Genomic DNA, 19,566 nt, shown 5'->3' with positions numbered 1-19,566 from the left:
TTGGCTTGGCCATAGAAGACAGAGAGGGTTGGAGGGGTGTTATTCTGACTGGAGGTCCGTGACCAGGTGTGTTCCGCAAGGATCAGTTATGGGACCTCTGTTGCTACACAATTTCAATGAAAATGTCGGTGGGCTGATTTGTAGGTCTGTAGAAGACACAAAAATTGACGTTGTAAATCACGATGAAGGTTGTCAAAATGTGGCCAGGGAAATGGCAGATGGGGTTTAATCCAGAGAAGTGTGGGGTGTTGCACTTTGGAAGATCAAATGTAAAAGTAAAGTAATCAAATGTAAAATGCAAAAGTGTACAGTAAATGGTAGGACCCTGAGGAGCATTGATGTACAGACAGATCACAGGGTGCAAGTCCGTAGCTCCCTGAAAGTGGCAACACAAGTATACAGGATGGTAAAGAAGGCATACTGCACACTTGCCTTCATTGGTTGGGGTGTTCAGCACAAAAGTGGGGACGTCATACTGCAGATCGATGAAACTTTGGTTGGGCCACATTTGGAGTATTGTGTGCAGTTCAGGTCACCATGTTACAGGAAGGATGCAGAGGCTTTGGAGAGGGTGTAGAAGAGGTTCACCAGGATGTTGCCTAAAGTAGAGAGTATTAGCAATAAGGACAGTTTGGACAAACTTGGATTATTCTCTCTGGAAGGTCAGAGACTGAGGGGTAACCTGATAGAAGTATATAAAATTATGAGAGGCATATATAGGGTAGATGGTCAGAGTCTTTTTTCCAGGGTGGAAATGTCAAATACTAGAGGGCATAGAAAGGATGGTAGAGTGAAGGAACCATGGTTGACAAGAGACATAGAATATCTTGTCAAGAGGAAGAAAGAAGCTTACCTAAGGTTTAGAAAGCAAGGATCAGACAGGGCTCTTCAGAGTTACAAGGTATCCAGGATGGAGCTTAAGAACTGACTTAGGAGAGCTAGAAGGGGGCATGAGAATTCCTTGGCGAGTAAGATTAAGGAAAATCCCAAGGCGTTCTACACGTATGTGAAGAATAGGAGGATGACTAAAGTGAGGGTAGAACCGCTCAGGGAAAAAAGAGGAAACATGTGCCTGGAGTTGGAAGATGTAGGGGAGGTCCTTAATGAATACTTTGATTCAGTATTCACCATTGAGAGAAACCTTGATGTTTGTGAGGATGGCATACAACAGGTTGATATGCTAGGGCATGTTGATGTGAGGAGGGAGGATGTGCTGGAACTTTTGAAAAACATTAGGATAGATAAGTCAACGGGGCCAGACGGGATATATTCACGGTTATTACGGGAAGTGAGGGAAGAGATTTCTGTGTCTTTGGTGATGATCTTTGCATCCTCACTAGCGACAGGAGTAGTGCCAGATGATTGAAGGGTGGCAAAAATTGTTCCTTTGTTCAAGAAAGGGAGTAGGGATAATCTTGGGAATTACAGAACTGTGAGTCTTACTTCAGTGGTGGGCAAATTATTGGAGAAGATTCTTAGAGACAGGATTTATTGGCATTTGGAGAAGCTTAGGCTGATGAGGGACAGTTAGCATGGCTTTGTGAGGGACAGGTCATGCCTCACAAGCCTGAATGAATTCTTTGAGGATGTGACAAAGCACATTGATGAAGGTAGAGCTGTGAATGTGGTGTACATGGATTTTAGTAAGGCATTTGACAAGGTTCCTCAGGGAAGGTGCATTCAAAAAGTCAAGAGGCATGGGATCCAGGGAAACTTGGCTGTGTGGATTCAGAATTAGCTCACCTAGAGAAGACAGAGGGTGGTTGTAGATGGATCATATTCTGCCTGGAGGTCGGTGACGAGTGGTGTTCCACAGCAATCTGTTCTGGGACCCCTGCTCTTTGTGATTTTTTATAAATGACTTGGATAAGGATGTGGAAGGGTGGGTTAGTAAGTTTGCTGATGACACGAAGGTTGGTGGTGTTGTGGATAGTGTAGAAGGTTGCTGTAGGTTACAACAGGACATTGATAGGATGCAGAACTGGGCTGAGAAATGGCAGATGGAATTCAACCTGGAAAAGTGTGAAGTGATACACTTTAGAAGATCAAATTTGAAGGCAGAATACAATGTTAATGGCAGGACTCTTGGCAGTGTGGAGGAACAGAGGGATCTTGGGATCCATGTCCATAGATCCCTCAAGGTTGCCACACAGGTTGATAGGGTTGTTAAAAAGGTGTATGGTGTGTTGTCCTTCATCAGTCAGGGTATTGAGATCAAGAGCCACAAGGTAATGTTGCAGGTCTATAAAACTCTGGTTGGACCACACTTGGAGTATTGTGTTCGGTTCTGGTTACCTCATTATATGAAGGATGTGGAAGCTTTAGAGAGGGTGCAGAGGAGATTTACCAGGATGTTGTCTGGATTGGAGAGTATGTCTTATGAGGATAGGTTGAGCGAGCTAGGGCTTTTCTCTTTGGAGAGAAGGAGGATGAGAGGTGACTTGATAGAGATGTACAAGATGATAAGAGGCATAGATCGAGTGGACAGTCAGAGACTTTTTCCCAGGGTGAAAATGGCTAACATGAGAGTGCATAATTTTAAGGTGATTGAGGGATGTCAGAGTTAAGTTTTTTACACAGAGTGGTGGGTGCGTGGAACACACTGCCAGCAAGGGTGGTGGAGGCAGATACATTAGGGACATTTAAAAGACTCTTAGATGGGCACATGAATGATAGAAAAATGGGGGGCTATGTGGGAGGGAAGGGTTGGATAGATCTTAGAGTAGGATAAAATGTCGGCAGAGCTGAAGGGCCTGTACTGTGCTGTAATGTTCTGTATTCTACGTTCTATAGCTATAAGGTGAGAGGGGGAAAGTTTAAAGGAGATTTACAAGGCAATTTTTTTTACATAGAGAGTGGTAGGTGCCTGGAATGTACTGCCAAGGAAGTGGTGGTAGCAGATACGATAGCAATGTTCAAGAGGCATTTTAAACAGGCACATGAAAGTAGGGGAGGAAATGGAGGGATATAGACCACGTGCAAGCAGATGGCATTAGTTAAAATTGGCATCAGGATTAGCACAGACGTTGTTGACTGAAGGACCTGTTCCTCTGTGCTACTGCTCTATGTTCAAAGATAACTCTCTTGGACATAGATCATTCAGTCGTGTATAAATTTACAATACTGACGAGAAGTTTCAGTTTAATTAGCTTACCTCTGTTACCATTACTAATCCAATCAAGTATGATGCAAGTGCAATAACAAAAATTAACTGCTCCCTTCTGTATCCTCTTCTGAACACCTTGGGATACATATCTATTATAGCAGTCACCAGGCTTTCCATACAGACAAACTGCAAAGAAACAGAAGTTATGTTGAGACATATTTTCAAATGTAAATTTATGTGAAGAGCGGATCAAGACCAGTAGAAAGCCCTAGGAAAGAGCACAGCTATTTGTCCAACAACTCTGAGCTAATCTCTGTTAAGCTTGGAAAACCGACAGATTTCTATCTTGGTAATGCTTTTGAATATCAAAGTGGGGGTAGTCAGAACAGAAAATGCTGTTTTTTTAATTGTAATAATAATAACCAAACTCAACAGGACCAGCACATCTGTGGAGAGCGAAACTGAGTTAAACTTTTGGTATAAAATGCTATGTCAAAAGACATTTTCTCAAAACACACTTTATGAGAAGACACTCTGTCAGAACTCTGATGAAGGATCTTCTACCCGAAAAGTTAACTCTGTTTCTATTTCCACAAATACTGCCCAAGCTGCTGATGGCAGCATTTTCTGCTTTTACTTCAGGTATCCAGCATCTGTAGTTGCTTGGTTTTCATTGGACGTAGGCAGACTCTCCCTTGCTGAAGATGATCATGGCCTCTTGGTCCTGTGGCACAAGTGTTATTTGCCACTTACCAGCCCAAGTTTGAATGTCCTTCATGCCTTGGTGTATGCAGGTGCAGAATATTTCATTGCCTGATGATTAATGAATAGAACTGAATGCTTCTGTGATCATTAAAGGGCAGTATCACTTCTAAATTTATGCTTGGAAGGACAGTCTTAGATGGAGCAGCTGAAGGTGGTTGGGATGGGCAACTGCTGTGCTGTTCCCTTGGAGCTGGGGTGATTGGCTGCAACAAATACTGTATAAACCCTTGGCCTTTATTTGGGTGGAGATAGATGTACAAATAGAAATAAATGAGTATGATCTGATGATTGCACAATTGCAGGGTGACCAAAGTTTAAAAATGAATATTCAGTACTGTATGATTCTGGAGCAGAGGGCAGGGTGGGTCTGGTAATACAGGTTGTTATCACTGCAGTGGTGAGAACTAATATTGGCTCAGAAGCTCAAGACGTAGAATCTGCTGGGGTGGAGATAACAAAGAGTAAGGGTAAGAAGTAACTGGTGGGTGTAATGCATGGGCCTTGCTGTAGAATAGAATAGAAATCTAGAAATAATGGAAGCATGTAAGAAATCATTGTAATAACCACAGGCGATTTTAATCAACATATAGATTAGACCAATCAAATTGGCAGCGGTATAATTGTTCATAGAGTGTACTCGTGGTGATTTGTTAGAACAGTATGTTGAGAAACCAACCAGGGAGCAGTCTACTTTAGATCTGGTATTGAGACAGGATTAAATAATGATCTGATAGTAAAGGATCACCAGGACAGAGAGATTATAGCACGGAAGACTTTCAAATTCAGTTTGAGGGCGCAGAACTTGTTTCAGAAATTAGTGTACCAACATAAATAAAGGGAATTACAATGGTATGAGGGCTCAGTTCTCAAAAGTGGACAAGGAAAATAGCTTGAAGGGTAGATCAAGAGTAGCAGACATTTAAGAAGGTATTTCATATCTCAGCAACAACATATTCCAATGTTGAACTTCCTGAGTGTTGCAGGAGCTGCACAGATCTGGGCATGTGGAGCATATCTGGAATACAGCTCTTATGTTCATGTTTGGAGCAAGACTGAATGAAATCTAGTGCTGACCAGTTCTGGTAGATGCCAAACTGAGCATCTGTGTGTAGACAGAACATAGAACATAGAACACTACAGCACAGTATAGGCCCTTTGGCCCACAATGTTGTGCCGACATTTTATCCTGCTCTAAGATCTATCTAACCCTCCCCTCCTACATAGCCCCCTATTTTTCTATCATTCATGTGCCTATCTAAGAGTCTCTTAAATTCCGCTAATGTATCTGCTGTATGATTATTTGTTATTAAGTGCCATAATCAATAAGAACTTCCCTCACTCTACTGATGACTGAGAATAGACTGATGGGCAGTAAGTGGCCAGATATGGTCATTTTGTGCATAGGACTTTCCTTGCTGATCTTCCATATTGTGTTCTAGCCGACCATTCTTTACATGTCTTCAGTGGTGACTGTGTCCTTGCTGGATTTTGATGTTCTTTGGTTTTATGTGAAGTAAATTAAATTGCTTGAAGACTGGCTTCTGTGATTATGGATCCCCTGGAGAAGACTGAGATTGATTACTACTTCCCACCTCTGACTAAAGATAAACAAAAGTACTTGGGCCTTGTTTTTTAGGCATTGGGCAGAGCACCACCATCATTGGAGATGGGATGTTCATGGAAGCTGCTCCTTTCATTAATTGTCTGTTGGCTCCCCTGTTTACTTTGCAGATACTTGTAGCTTCATCAGGTTGGCACCTTATTTCTAAGTATTCTGGTGCCACTTCAGGTATGGCCCTCTGCACTCCTCACTGAACTGGGATTGGTCCTCCTTCTCAATGGCAGCATTGGCCAGGCCGCACTTGGAGTATCGTGTCCAGTTATGGTTGCTACACTGCAGGAAGGATGTGGTAGCAATACAAAGAGTGCAGAAGACATTGCCTGGAATGGAGGGCTGCAGTTATGAGGAGAGTCTGAAAAGGCTGGGTTTATTCTCAGTGGAACGTAGGAGGCTGAGGGTGACCTTATAGAGTTTTGTAAAATTATGAGGGACATTGATAAGGTGGATGGTCAGAGTCGGTTTCCCAGTGTGAGGAAATCCAAAACTAGAAGGAATAGGTTTAAGGCGAGAGGGGAAAAATTTAAAGGAGATTTGAGGGGCAAATTTTTCACACAGAGGGTGGTGGTTATATGGAATAGGCTGCCAGAAGAAATGGCAGAGGCAGATAGTTACAGCATTTAGGAGGAATTTGGACAGGTACTTGGATCAGAAAGGAGAAGAGGGATTTGAGCCTAATACGGGAAAATGGGATTAGCATAGATAGGCCTCTCTGTTGGCATGGATGAGTTGGGTTGAAGAGCCCGATTCTGTGCTCAATGACTCTAAAATAAGGGATATGTAGAGTAATGTAGTTACTGACTGTGGAGGAATACAGTTCTGCTGCTCCTGGTGACTCACAGCACCTCATGGATACTTTGTTCTGAGCAGATGGATCTGTTCTGAATTTATCCCGCTGAGCATAATGGTCATGTTACACAACACAATGGAGGTGTCCTCAGTGAAAAGATCAGACGGTTTCCAAAACGATAAAGAGGTGGTTGCTCCTGTCAATACTGTCATGGCCAGCTGGATCTGAGACATGTAGATTTGAAAGAACAGGGTCAAGTCACTTTATCACTTGTGATGGTTCTCTTGTCCACTTGCAGCAGGTCCCTTCCTGAAGCAGGTAGCTCAGTCAATGGTGGGACCACTGTGATACTCCTTGGGAGGGACATTAAAATCCCCCACACAGAATAAACTCTGCACCTTGAGTGTCCTCAGTAAATGCTGCTGAACATGTTGGGGTATCGATTCATCAGCTGATGGAGGAAGGGTGGTGTATGATAATCTGCAGAATGAGCCTTGCCTGTACTTCAACGGATGCCACGAAACATCAGGGGGTTCAGAAGTAATGTGGAGGACTCCCAGGATCTCTTTATCATTGCTGCATGTCAGAGTGCTGCTCTTCTCTGGGTCCATCCTACTGGTGGGACAGGATTGCGATTGAACCGCCAGGGACACCAGCTGTAAAGTATGATTGTGTGAGCAGTCTGTGGCACTGCCCTCCCAACTTGGGCACAAGTCCCAACACTTTGTGAAGAGGATGTTGCAGAATTAACTTAGCCAACTTGTCCAAATTCAGTTCTCGATTGATGCCAGGTGGTCCATCCAGTTCTATTCTAACCAGGTTTTCTTGTAGCAGTGCGGTAAAACTAGATGGCTTTCTAGGGCTTTTCAGGGAGCAGTTCAAAGTCAATCACAATGTTCTGGTGGGGGTGGGGTGATCAAAAACGAAAGAGGATAATCTTAAAAGTAGAAACGGGCAGTTGGAGAAGAAATTTGGAATCTACTGTCCCAAAAGGTTGTGAATACTGGAACAATTGGCATGAAACATTATGACATAAAAATTACATAACAATAAAACAGTACTTTAAAAAGCCAAAAAAAAAACTGGAAGTGCTGGAAACCTGGAATGAAGACAAAGGATGCTGGAAATACTCATCAGGTCAGAAAGGAGAAACAGAGTTAATGTTTTAGCTCAATGACCTTTCATCGGAACTGGGAAATGTTAGAAATCTGCACGTCTTAAGTTGCAGAGATGTGGAGAGAACATGGGGAATAACTACGATAGGGTAGACTCATGGAGTCACGTAGCAGGGAAATGGGCCATTTGGCCCATCACGTCCATGCTGACCAGTGGGCACCTATCCATATTAATACCATCTTCCAGCACTTGGCCCTTACCCTTCTATGCCTAGGCGATTCAAGTGCTCCTCCAGACACTTCTTAATGCTACTAGTGACCCTGCTTCCACCTCTCTCTCTCTGGCAGTCCATTCCAGGTACTCCCCACACTCTGGGTGAAAAAGGTCCCCCTCAAATCCCCTCGAAATCTCTTATCTCTTACCTAAAATCTATGTCCTCTGGTTTTATTCACCTCTGACAAAGGCAGAATATTCCTGCAGTCTCGCTGAGCTACCCCGTCATGATTTTATATACCTCAGTCATGCCCCGTCTTAGCCTCTTACATTCCAAGGAAAATAGACCGAGCCTCTCCAGCCTCTCCTCACAACTAAAACGATCCAGCCCAAGCATCTCCTCTCCGCCCTCTCCAGCACCATCACATCCTTCCTGTGGTATGGTGGCCAGAACTGCACACAGTACTCCATCTGAGATCTGACGAATGTTTTAGAAATTTGGAGCATACCTTCCCTGCTCTTCTATTTAATGCCCTGTCCAATGAAGGCTAGTACCCCACACGCCTTCTTAACCATGTAATCTATCTGCACTGCCATCTTCAAGAATCCTTGGACTTGTATGCCAAGGCCCCTCTGTTCCTTAATAATCCTTTGGACCTTACCCTTTGTGGTGTAGGTGCTGGCCTCATTATTGCTCCTAAAAGGCATCACCTCACACTTGTCTGGATTAAACTCCATTTGGCATTTCTCAGCCCACTTCACCAACACACTGATATCACAGCCTTAGACTATCCTCTGCACTGTCAACAACTCTGCCAGTCTTAGTGTCAGCTGAGATGGGTATTTCAATAGATTTTGTTAAGGGGGAGTATCTATGTAAACGTAAGGGCAGCAAATGAGGACGAGATCAGCCATGATCTGAAAGAATAGAAATTAAGGCTCAGAGGGATGAATGGCCTAATTTCTGTTTCTGTACCCCACGTCAAGTGGCAGGTATGATAGATAACGGGGGAGGAATTTCACCTGAAATATTAACTTTGTTTCCCTTTCCACAGAAGCTATCCGACCTGTTGAGTGCTTCCAGCATTTCTATTTTTGATTCGTGACTATTTATTGTTTAAAAATTGGCTAATTTAGTATTACATGTTAACGATAAATACAGGCCAAAGAAATACATGCAAGGGATAAAAGCTTTCGCCAAAATGAAAGAGGAGAGTAATTAAAATAGAGACAAAGAAGAGATTGCAAAATTCAATAGTGAAATCTAGTAAGTACTGCAAATAAACAGGTAATGTGAAAACAAACATTTAAATAGAATATATCTGTACAACGTAAAAGATTAAAATAACTGAAGGTGAGTGAAGAAGATAAATTAAGGCATATTATTAAAGATGTAGTTAAGTTTAATTTTAGCTTTAGATAGATGTGCTTATCTTCACCTCTGCCGGGACACTGAATCAAACCCACCACATAAAAGTGTTTGGGGTCCCTAATCTGGATTGTAGCTTCAGACCAAACTGCCTCACATAACTCTACTATATTCCCATCAGCAAAGGATCTCTGAAAGTTATTGATTGAACACAGAACTATCCATTGCATTGAGGCACAGGCCCAAGGGAAAGCAGTACTATAGGGGAGCCTGGGAATCTGCATTATCAAGTGCCTCAAGCAAAAGATCCAACAGAAAGCAGCAACACATGGGGCAGCACTGGTTGATTAACACAGACCTCCAGTGCAGTCAGCCAGCCAAACTACAATTCTTGCAGTCATGAAATTGACCACAGGAAATGTCATTTCACAGCTCTCAGTCATTTCACAGTGGTCACAGGAGAGAGCATTCTAGATTATTATTGAAATTAAGTTTCATGGTAGGATTTGAACGCGGGTCTCCAGACTAGTGTTTCAAGCACTGCACCACTACCATTTGCTAGTACTGCCTTCAAAAATGGGTGTTTATGTCTACAGCTCTCCATCCGATTACTTGCTTATGCAAGCCACAACAAAGGAATCTATGGACAATGCAATAGGATTGAATTTAGGATATTGCTGCTTGAGGGAGTAGCCGGACACTGAACTAGTTTAGGGGAAATGAGAGAGTGATGTGACATCAGCTGGTAGTGTACGTGTCACATATGTTGTGAGGTATCTGGACCTCAATGGCCCAGTTCCCTGGATACCAACTGAACCAAAGGCTACGATTGATGGAGTGCCAATCCCAAACAGGGCAGTCAGTTAAGAAGAGACTTTAAATGTAATTGCTATGGTAGGCATTTTCATTTTGCAGCTTGCAGCTGGACCATAGTCTGGTAGTGGTGGGGAATACACTGATATGATGAATGGCTGAATGATCACCATATAGAGGACCTGAGGAAACCAGGTGCTATGCAGGGAGACGAGAGTAGAGGGAGGAACTTGTATCTTTTCAGTCTTCAGAGCAGCTCCCATGGAAACCACTGATTCTCTTTAGCACGAACTACAACTTCTTCTGCCCTTCCCAACCCCCAGATGTGCCACTGGGTGTCTAACAGCTCCTGTGATCACAGAAACTCATTAAGCTCTTCGAACCAGTTTTGTAGTTTCCCCCAACCACTTTTCTCTTCCTCCTTTCTCCGAGCCTGCGTTATCTCAAGGTTGTTCCACTTGTGAGAAGAGTCTAATTTCTGGGTTTTGCCATTATTGCTTTCATTGAAACTAGTATTGAGTTCCATTCAGAGCAAGAAAATGGGATTAGTTTGAAAGTGGATTAGTTTGAATCACGATTCCTTTCATTAATAACCATCTACATGAAGAAATCATCAAAATCACAAGCAGAGAGAGGTATGTATTCACTCCATAAGCAAAGCTCATTAAATTTTGATAGAAAATTGACATCTATAGCAGCTATGGTAAAATGTCCTTGTTAAAATGTATTAGATATTGTTTGAGCACTTCATTTTAGTGAAATGGTTATTTTTAATTAAAAAATATATTATGGAGTTATCCGGCATTAATAAAAAATATTAATTGGAAATTACACAAAAATCTTCCTGGAACCACAGATAAAACTCTCCAGTCAGTGGATCCACCAGTACAATTGATAACAGTTTGCAGACTCCAAGGGTACCACAGCTCTGACTCCAGCTCATTTTCGCTGGTTTGCCAAAACGTGTGCATTCGTTAATGTGAAATCATTTCCATGATTTTACCTGACTGTCCAGTCCAAGGAAAATGAGCATCAAAAAGAATAGGACTGCCCATAACGGTGCAAGGGGCATCATAGTCACAGCTTTCGGATAGGCAATGAATGTCAGCCCAGGACCTAAGGATAAACATAAAGGTGTTAATTATGATATCAGGTATTGCCAGAACTGAAGCAAACTTTGAGGCAGCCAGATATTTTTTTCAAATTTCTCTAATTCTGAAGGATAGCGATGCTGAATTAAAATTCACTTGCAGAGTTAAACAGGGAATCAGAAAAGTGAAATGAAATAAAAACAGAAAACACTGTGTAGAAAGAGAAACAGAATTAATATTGGAGGTCAAAGACTCTTCGATAGAGTTTCAACATGAAATTTTAACTCCGTTTCTCATTCCAAGATGCTGCCTGACTTGCTGAGTGTTTCCAGCATTTTCTGCTTTATTTTGGATTTCCAGCATCTGCAGTTTTTTTTACTTTCAGTCAAAAAGTTGGTTTGTTCACCTCCTATTTTCAGTTGCCCATTTTGTGCTTGATACTTCTTTTCTTTAACTCTGTTTATGGCTGAGATGTGCTGTGGTTTGATGAAAGGTCATCATTCTGAAACATTTACTTGACTCCTCTCTATGTGGATGCTGACGGCACTGCTGAGTATCTCCAGCATGTTCTCTTTTTTTTAATGAGATAAGATACCTTTATTTGTCACACGTACATCAAAACACACTGTAAAATACATCTTTTTCTTGCGTAGTGTTCTGGGGGCAGCTCGCAAGTGTCGCTACGCTTCCGGCGCCAACATAGCATGCCCACAACTTCCTAACCTGTATGTCTTTGGAACGTGGGAGGAAACCGGAGCACTTATTGTTCAGTCTCCATGGTATTTTCCCTTTGATGGGGCATGGCTTTGGGTTTCTGCCTCTTAATTTGTAGCATTCATTTAAAGTACACTAACATACTAAAATATAGACTTGCTTTCAAAGTGGAAGTGAACATATGTGTGAAAAACTGGTGAAGATTTTTTTATCTTTAACCTCAGTGAAGCTCAGAAAGGGATAGAATGAATAGTAACCCAAGAAATATTGGTAGGGAGTTGTGGCAACTGAACTGCCTAATTATTTTCTGTGGTCTGTTGGGTCATATTTTCCTTTGTTTCAACAAATAGATTTAATTGATTTTATCTCCAAAGGTATCAATGACCAACAACCAAGCAGATGGAATTTAATGCAATACAATCCTTTTAATGGGGGTAATTGAAAATTGGCCAGTTGTGAGGTATTGATGTAATAATAAACACTTTTGAATACCTACATAAATAATGAAAGGAGAAATGTTGTAATTACACAATAGGTCAGGTAGCATCTGTGGAAAGGTGAACGATCCTTCATCAGAACTGGGAAAAAGAAAAAAAGCAAACCACCCCACTTTTAAATAAGCTTGTGGCCTCACTTTTTCAATCTAATTCCATTCTGAAAGCCCCAATTCTCTATCTTTCTCAAGCCATATTTTTTACTCATTCTGATATGTGTCTTTTGTAAGGCCAGCATTTTATTCTCATCCTATCTTATCACTTATAATGACACAGAAGAAGTCTATTTTACCCACCGGGTCCATGCCAGCTCCCGTGTGAATAATCCTATTAAACCCATTTCCCCTCTCCTTATTTCTCTATACCCCCTCAATTTAATATCCATCCCTATCTGCTGTTATCCATTTCAGAGGGCAGTTAAGAGCCAATCATGAGCCTCAGGTCAGGCTGGGGAAAGGCGGCGATATCCATTGCTGAAGGGCATTAGAGATCCAGGCCAGTTTAGTTCAACAATCCAGACACCATTACCACAACCAGCTTATAACTTCCCAACTGCCATGGTGGGATTCAAACTCATGTTTCTGAATCATATGTCTAGGCTTCTGGATTTTTGGTCCAATAAAATACCAACTTTCTTCTTGTTCCCTTCAGCAGCTATCCTCAATTGCTGGCCTTTTCTCCTTTCCTTCTATGCCCACCAAAGAAAGATTCTGGGGGCAGGAAAGAGGGTGTTACATCCCCTCTTTTAAACCCATAATCCCTGAAAAGTACAGGCAGTCCATAGGCATTTCCTGGGTTTTTATGGTAAATAATGATGGAATCTGGAAACTTTTTGTCAGAATCAGCTTAGTAGCTGATCATTCGAAGTTTGCTCTGGCATCCAAATGCCCCAATCTCTTGACAAAAAGGCAACAGAGGGAGAGATAAACCTGGGCTTACATCTTCATAAGGACTATGCAGTCAGTTCTTTTACTGACACTATTACAACACTTTCCATTTGTGTATATACCTCCTTGTGAATGAATACCGTCTTGTCTTTAAAAGGCTACAAGAAGTATTTGACAACTGAGTTCAGCTTTGTATGATAATTCCTGTGAATACATTTTATGATACACTCTAGATTCAGGGTAACAGCACAGGGAAAAAACATACATTGCTGCCTCCACTGAAGGCTTCTTATTAACTTAGATCCACCTTCTTTGTCAATTTGCAAAGAGGAAAATTTGAATCCTTATTACTTCAATGTTGCATTGCTCAGTTATGTCTATCTAAATCCACCTACCTCAAACATGTACATTGGCAGAATTTGATGTTGCATATTTTGTTTTCAGTTAGAGAGAATGGTAGAAATGATTTTATTTGGCATTCTCAAATAAAGGACACAAAGCTGAGTTATTTTGTTATTTTCTTTCAAATCCAAACAGCTCTTAATTGGCAAGCTGTAAAATCTAATACATGGCTTCCATGGAAGCCTGTTTTCTTTATTGATTTGCACAGAGTAGTTCCTCACTGCTGCCACTTGATGGTGCAATGTTTCGACATGTAAATATGTAGTTGTAAACCTGGCATTGAAAGCTTTATTGCTTAGCTTTTGGGACTGTGCTATATCCCAGCTTAAATGAGCTGAATCACAGAAGCAGAACAAGTACTCTGGTTCACATCCAGCCCCATCATCTCCCAGCCTCTTTTCTGCTCCTTTTCCCATTCCCTGACAGAACCCTGATCTCTCCCTGTTGCTCCAGCCAAGTCTCTCTTGTCAGGCTCTTGCAGAGTGGATGGAGATGTGACCAAAAGGGGAAAGGATACAGGAAAGAAAAGGATTTAAGAAGACAAAAAGGAATAAAGAACATTATTTGAAAAGAAAACACTGAGAATGTTTATATTAGAAAAAAAGAGACAAAAAAGTTAGAAAAGGTGATAAAAAAGTTATGTGAAGTGAAAATGAAGGGAAACAACCTTTGTAAGATAAGATAAGATAAGACAAGATAAGATAAGATTTCTTTATTAGTCACATGTACATCGAAACACACGGTGAAATGCATCTTTTGCATAGAGTGTTCTGGGGGCAGCCCCCAAGTGTCGCCACGCTTCCAGCGCCAACTTAGCAAGCCCGCAACTTCCTAGCCTGTACATCTTTGGAATGTGGGAGGAAACTGGAGCACCCAGAGGAAACCCACACAGACACGGGGAGAACGTACTAACTCCTTACAGACAGCGGCCGGAATTGAACCCGGTTCGCTGGCACTGTAATAGTGTTGAAATGTAGGTTTCTGGAGAAAGTCCAAAAGCACGGCTTGGAATACCACACTGATGGACTCACAGGTCTTTGGGATTGAGTTAAGCCACTGTTGGGCAGTGCAGCTCTGTGGTACTGCTAGCCTTGTTGCTGATGCTGGTTTGGTAGAGTGGGTTTCTACTCCATTCACCAACACTACATCACAATGAGAAGTACCGATAGAATCTAGTAACTTAACAAGCAGAATGACTCTCAGATTGAAATTTGGTTGCTGGAATAAAATTCACTGATGCCAGGCCAGGCAGGAAGGAAATACTACCCAGTAGTCTTCACAAGATTAAGAATTCTTTTAGATATTTTCATCAGTGACCCCAGACAGGGGTCATTAGATTCCCATTCATTAGGTGGCAAGGTTTGAGTTTTAGCTTTCAGTTTCATTTAGACATCCCTACTGCTACCCAGTTTCTAAAACTAAAGTGAAATTCTGCAGATGCTGAAAATGCAAAATGCAAACAGATGAGCATACATGAATAGAAGTTGAACTGAGATGTTAACTCTGTTTCTCACAGATACTGGCTGCCTATTCCCAGCATTGTCTATTTTACCTTCGACTTCCATCTGAATTTTTTCCCCATGCTCTCACATGTACAAACAAATTCAGGGCTCGGACTGCACTGTTGAAGGTCACCCCTTGCCAGCAGGTCACAGGGTAACATTGATGGTTTTGTGGAAGTTCTCAGATTGGGTTAAACAGCTCACACATGAAAGCAGATTAAGGGAGAGAAATTAAAGGTAATGTGTTGAACTTCATGTTATACAGTGGCGTTACACTGAGGAATATTATACTGGCCACCTTTTACAGGCCTAGCAGGATATCCAGTTCCACTGAAGTCAAGGGAACTGAATAGTCCATAGGGATACAAAGGATGTTTGATTCAGTGCAGCTTGTTACTCTCTACGAGACAGCACAGGCATGAAGAAAGGATGTAAAAATCAGTAGTCTGCCCAGATCTGCCATCAACATTGACTGGTTTGTCATAGTCACACCAACACACTTGCTTTAGATCACTGTCAATGTACATGATTGCTTGCAACCCACCTGATTCAGCGACTTCTCCTATTGGCACTCCTTGTTCCAAAGCCATGAATCCTAACACCGAGAAGATTGCAAAACCAGCAATAAAGCTGGTGCCACTGTTGAGGCAGCAGAGCATTATGCAATCCCTGCAAAACAATAACAACATTTACTTAATGCTCATAACAACTTCCGTGTATAATAAACACTTGTCAATTATCCTGGATATTTTTCACCATTAAAGAGAAGGATATCAGGCATAAAATTATAATAATTCAAGGGCAAGAATAAAAGAGCATTGTTTCCATCTCTTCAAAATCAAGAAGAATTCATAATGATAATCTTCCCTCTGATAAACCCCCAAATTTTCTCACAAATCTGTTAGCCTGACACATTAGCCAAACAGTAACATGGACTGATTACTAAAATAAGATCACCTCTGCCAATAACATGAAATAAAATCATTCGCAAATTGTTCTGGTTCTCTGAGTAAGTCTGTCATTGTCAGCCACCAACAGCTAGCAAAGGGTTAATGGCCGTACTTTGGGCGTACACCAGCTGTAATTCTGGCACAAGCAGCGGAACACCAAGCACTGTGTTAGGGTATCTGCACCAGGCAAGGGAAGACATCATTAATAGTCACCTGGCATTCAGCAGCCATTCCCATAAAGAGACAATATGATTGGAGATGCTGTGTCTTCAAGTGGCTGCCTAATGAGTATTAGGACAGCCATTAGCTATGTAGCATGTGGACATGCAGTTAACAATGCATATGGGAGGAAGTAGACATAATCATAAAATAAGTCCATGCATCATGTAGAGAAAATTATAATTACTCTTTCATCAGTAAGAAGGACATCAATCAGAAGAATTTAGATAACCACTTGAATTGTCAAAGCAGAGAAGGTTATGGACCAAGTGCTGGTAAATAGGATTAGTATAGACTGGTACTTGATGGTTGGCATGGATATTGTGGGCTGAAGGGCCTGTTTCTGCGCTGTATGACTCTATGACTCTTATAAGAAGATATCCACTTATAAAGCTTCTAATTGTCCCGAACTACTTCACAGCCAATCAGTTATGTTAAAATATAATTGCTCTTGTGGTATAGAAAATACAGCAGCAAATTTGTGCACAGCAAGCTCCCAAAAACTGCAAGTAAATACTAACTGGTTTACATGTTTTGGTAATGTTGGGGTTGATGGATAAACATTCACAACTCTTTTACAAGTGATGTTGTCAGAATTTGAACATCCACCTGAGAGGGCAGAAGGTGGAAAGTCTAATCCAAAAAAGCACACAATCCCTCAGTACTGATCCTAAGTGCCAGCCTAGATAATATGCTGAGGTCTCTGGGCTTGGACTTGAACCCACAACCAATGGCTGAAGCACAGCTGATACCCTAGCTTACCTCAACAAATGTAACACTTCATTTCACACCAAAGACCCATGTTGAATTTCACATCCTGGTTATTCACTAACCTACCTTAATAAGTAATAACAACTTCATATAATGCCTTTAATTTAGCAACATATCCAGGCACTTCACAAGAATTTTAATTGCTTCATCAATTTTTAATGATTTTTGAATGATTGTAAATGAAAGGGACATTCAGAAATGTCAATTGCCCTTGACAGGTTTGACAGTCAGCTAAGTTGCTGCTGCTGCTGCTGCAAGAAGTTTATTTTTATGGCATTTATGCCCTGTGGATGCGTGCTGATGACAATAAACTTGAACTTGGAACTCGGAGCAGTGAGTGTGGACAGCTTACAGCCAACTACAAGTTTAAGGAAGATGAAACTAAGTTCATGGCAAACTTCTACATATTTCCATCTCGGCAGAGTTGGTGGAGAACGTCTATCAGGACTCCAGTATATTAACCATGCAGTTTCATTAGTCACTCTGTGTGATCGATCTGTTATTAAAGTTCAACTTTAGTTAAATTATGTGGGAATAACGGGGGAAGTGAAATGGCCACAAATAGAATAGTAGGTAATTCTTCAAGAGGCTACTAAATTGATATACTTCGGCCTTTATAAACCCAAGTAACAAAGCTGATTGGAAAACCTATCAGCTTTCACGGTAACCATGGAGGTGGGAAGAAGATTTTGTGGTTGAACGATGGAGTAGTTCAACAGATGACTCCTCAGTCTGAAGGCTTTTGAAGTGGGGGAGATGTGTATGAGGTGTTCATGTGTGCTGCTCCAAAATCCATGGAAAGAGGCAGAGTCTGAGAATTCACGTTTACAGCTGACTATTCCCACAGCTGTTCCTCTCCATTGAAATTAATGGAATCACTAAACCTGTGCCAGGTCTAACTTGAGAGCAGTGAGGTGGTTGTGTTTAGTACCTGGGGACGTGGTGCATGTCACCTGCAGGCATCCTGACAACAGACTGAGTAGCAGATGCCACTACATTTCCGGTGACACTCAATGAAATCACTGCATCTGCCTGCAAATACAGCGGAGAGGATTCTGCCATGTTCAGCATCATTTACCTCTAATGCAGACAGGTCAGGTATCCACTCCCATAGCCATCAGTTCATCCAAATAATAACACAATTAACCAACAATATTTCAAACCTCACAGCAATTTATACAAAGCCTCTAACCTAGATAAACGAGGAATGTAACCAAATAAAGCTGGACACGAGCAATAATAAATTTCCCCAGTATGTCTTCCTAACTGTATATAGCATCTTGCAATCTGGCATACCTGCCTTAAGTTGACGGATTTCTTACTATATGCCATATTTCACAAACTCAGGGAAATAGCATTGATAGCAAACTAACAACAACAACAACAACATATTTAATTAGCACCTTTGAAATAGCAAAAGTTTGGAAAGTAATTCATATGGGAGCTATCAAATAAAGCAACAAAGACCCATTTAATATTGTTAACTGTACAAACTGGTGAATGATGCTGCCATCTGCAAACCCAAGCATGAATATAAGAAATCCAGTATAACCAAATTCCAAAAATGTATTCTGTGTGGGTGCTAATTTTATTGTTCTATTGTTATATGAAATTACCTAATCTTAAAGGGATCCAAGAATAGAATGCACTCGGCAGACATGCCTATAACAACACATGCTACCTATTAGACTTATAAACAACAGCAATAACTTTAAAACACTAAAGGTCTATAAACAGCTTTGAGCCTTGCTTCAAATATAGATACTATCACCTTTTGCAAGTTTTTAGGTGCTTACATGAGATATATTGCTTTGGTTCAACACTCCATTGTAAGTGTATTTTCACATCTCTTATGAGCCCAAGTGCATATTTGTCTCTTGTCACTGTTCTCTAACTCACTGAAATAAAATGACCCAGATATTCTTGAGAAATTAAGGCAGTAATTACTTGACAGTGTGGGATTCCTGCTGAAGCATGCTTGAATAATTAAGTCCCAAGTTTCTTGAGAGATCCGCACTGCCCTCTTTTTAACAGTCTCCTGCTGTTGGACTCCTCAAGGAGCCCAGTGGCTGAGAGCCAAAGTGCTTCAGTTTCCCAACAGTTACTCTGGAAAATTTCCAACTGAACCTGTGCCAATTTAGACCTTTACTGGTAAACATACATTGAAATTTTAGGAAGCCTGGTACTGAATTCTGCCAGCTCATGCCCTCAGGTTAGACCTGGTACAGGTTCAGTCATTCCATTAATTTCAATGGAGAGGGATGCATGTGAGGGAGATTGTATGTTCAGGTAATTTACAATTATAATAGAATTCATTTAAGTACATTTAATTATTTCAATAATTAAAGGATGTTAATAATGTGATTATCTTTTAATAGCTTTTGAATGCTTATGAAACCAGATATAATTCACAAACATTCAAGCTGTTTGATGGTTTTGTCAGTAGGTTGCTTATGAGGGTAGAGCTCAATCAGCTGTCAAAACATTTTTGACAGATATACATTGGAAGGACTTGCCTTCATAAGGCCTCATCAAACTGGTCAGACTGAGCTTCATTTAGGAAGTTGCCCCTGGAGGATCTGCTCTGAGTTAGTGCAGGGCTAGTGGACAGAGAAGTGACAAGGTCCAGCATCCTGCCACTCCCAGAAAATGCTGGGCCATTATATGGACCACATGATCTCCCAAGCTTCCATACGCAGAAGAAAAAAATCTCTTGAGATTGTCACTTAAAAGTCTTGAGATCACA

At 41.3% G+C, this 19,566-nt stretch overlaps 1 protein-coding gene across 1 annotated transcript in view; it reads right to left on the bottom strand.

The window, feature by feature from the left end:
- The window catches only part of slc6a11b (solute carrier family 6 member 11b), a 123,439-nt gene that overhangs the window by 14,882 nt on the left and 88,991 nt on the right, over nucleotides 1–19,566 (bottom strand). The window contains exons 9-11 of the mRNA XM_052017480.1: nucleotides 15,425–15,549; nucleotides 10,794–10,906; nucleotides 3,155–3,292 (exon numbers count right to left, since the gene is read on the bottom strand). Coding sequence (XP_051873440.1) covers nucleotides 3,155–3,292; nucleotides 10,794–10,906; nucleotides 15,425–15,549 — 376 coding nt within the window. The remainder of the gene's footprint in view (nucleotides 1–3,154; nucleotides 3,293–10,793; nucleotides 10,907–15,424; nucleotides 15,550–19,566) is intronic.

Source organism: Pristis pectinata, chromosome 6 (genome assembly GCF_009764475.1).
Source record: "Pristis pectinata isolate sPriPec2 chromosome 6, sPriPec2.1.pri, whole genome shotgun sequence".
NCBI lineage: Eukaryota > Metazoa > Chordata > Chondrichthyes > Rhinopristiformes > Pristidae > Pristis > Pristis pectinata.
This window is presented reverse-complemented; position numbering and strand designations above follow the sequence as displayed.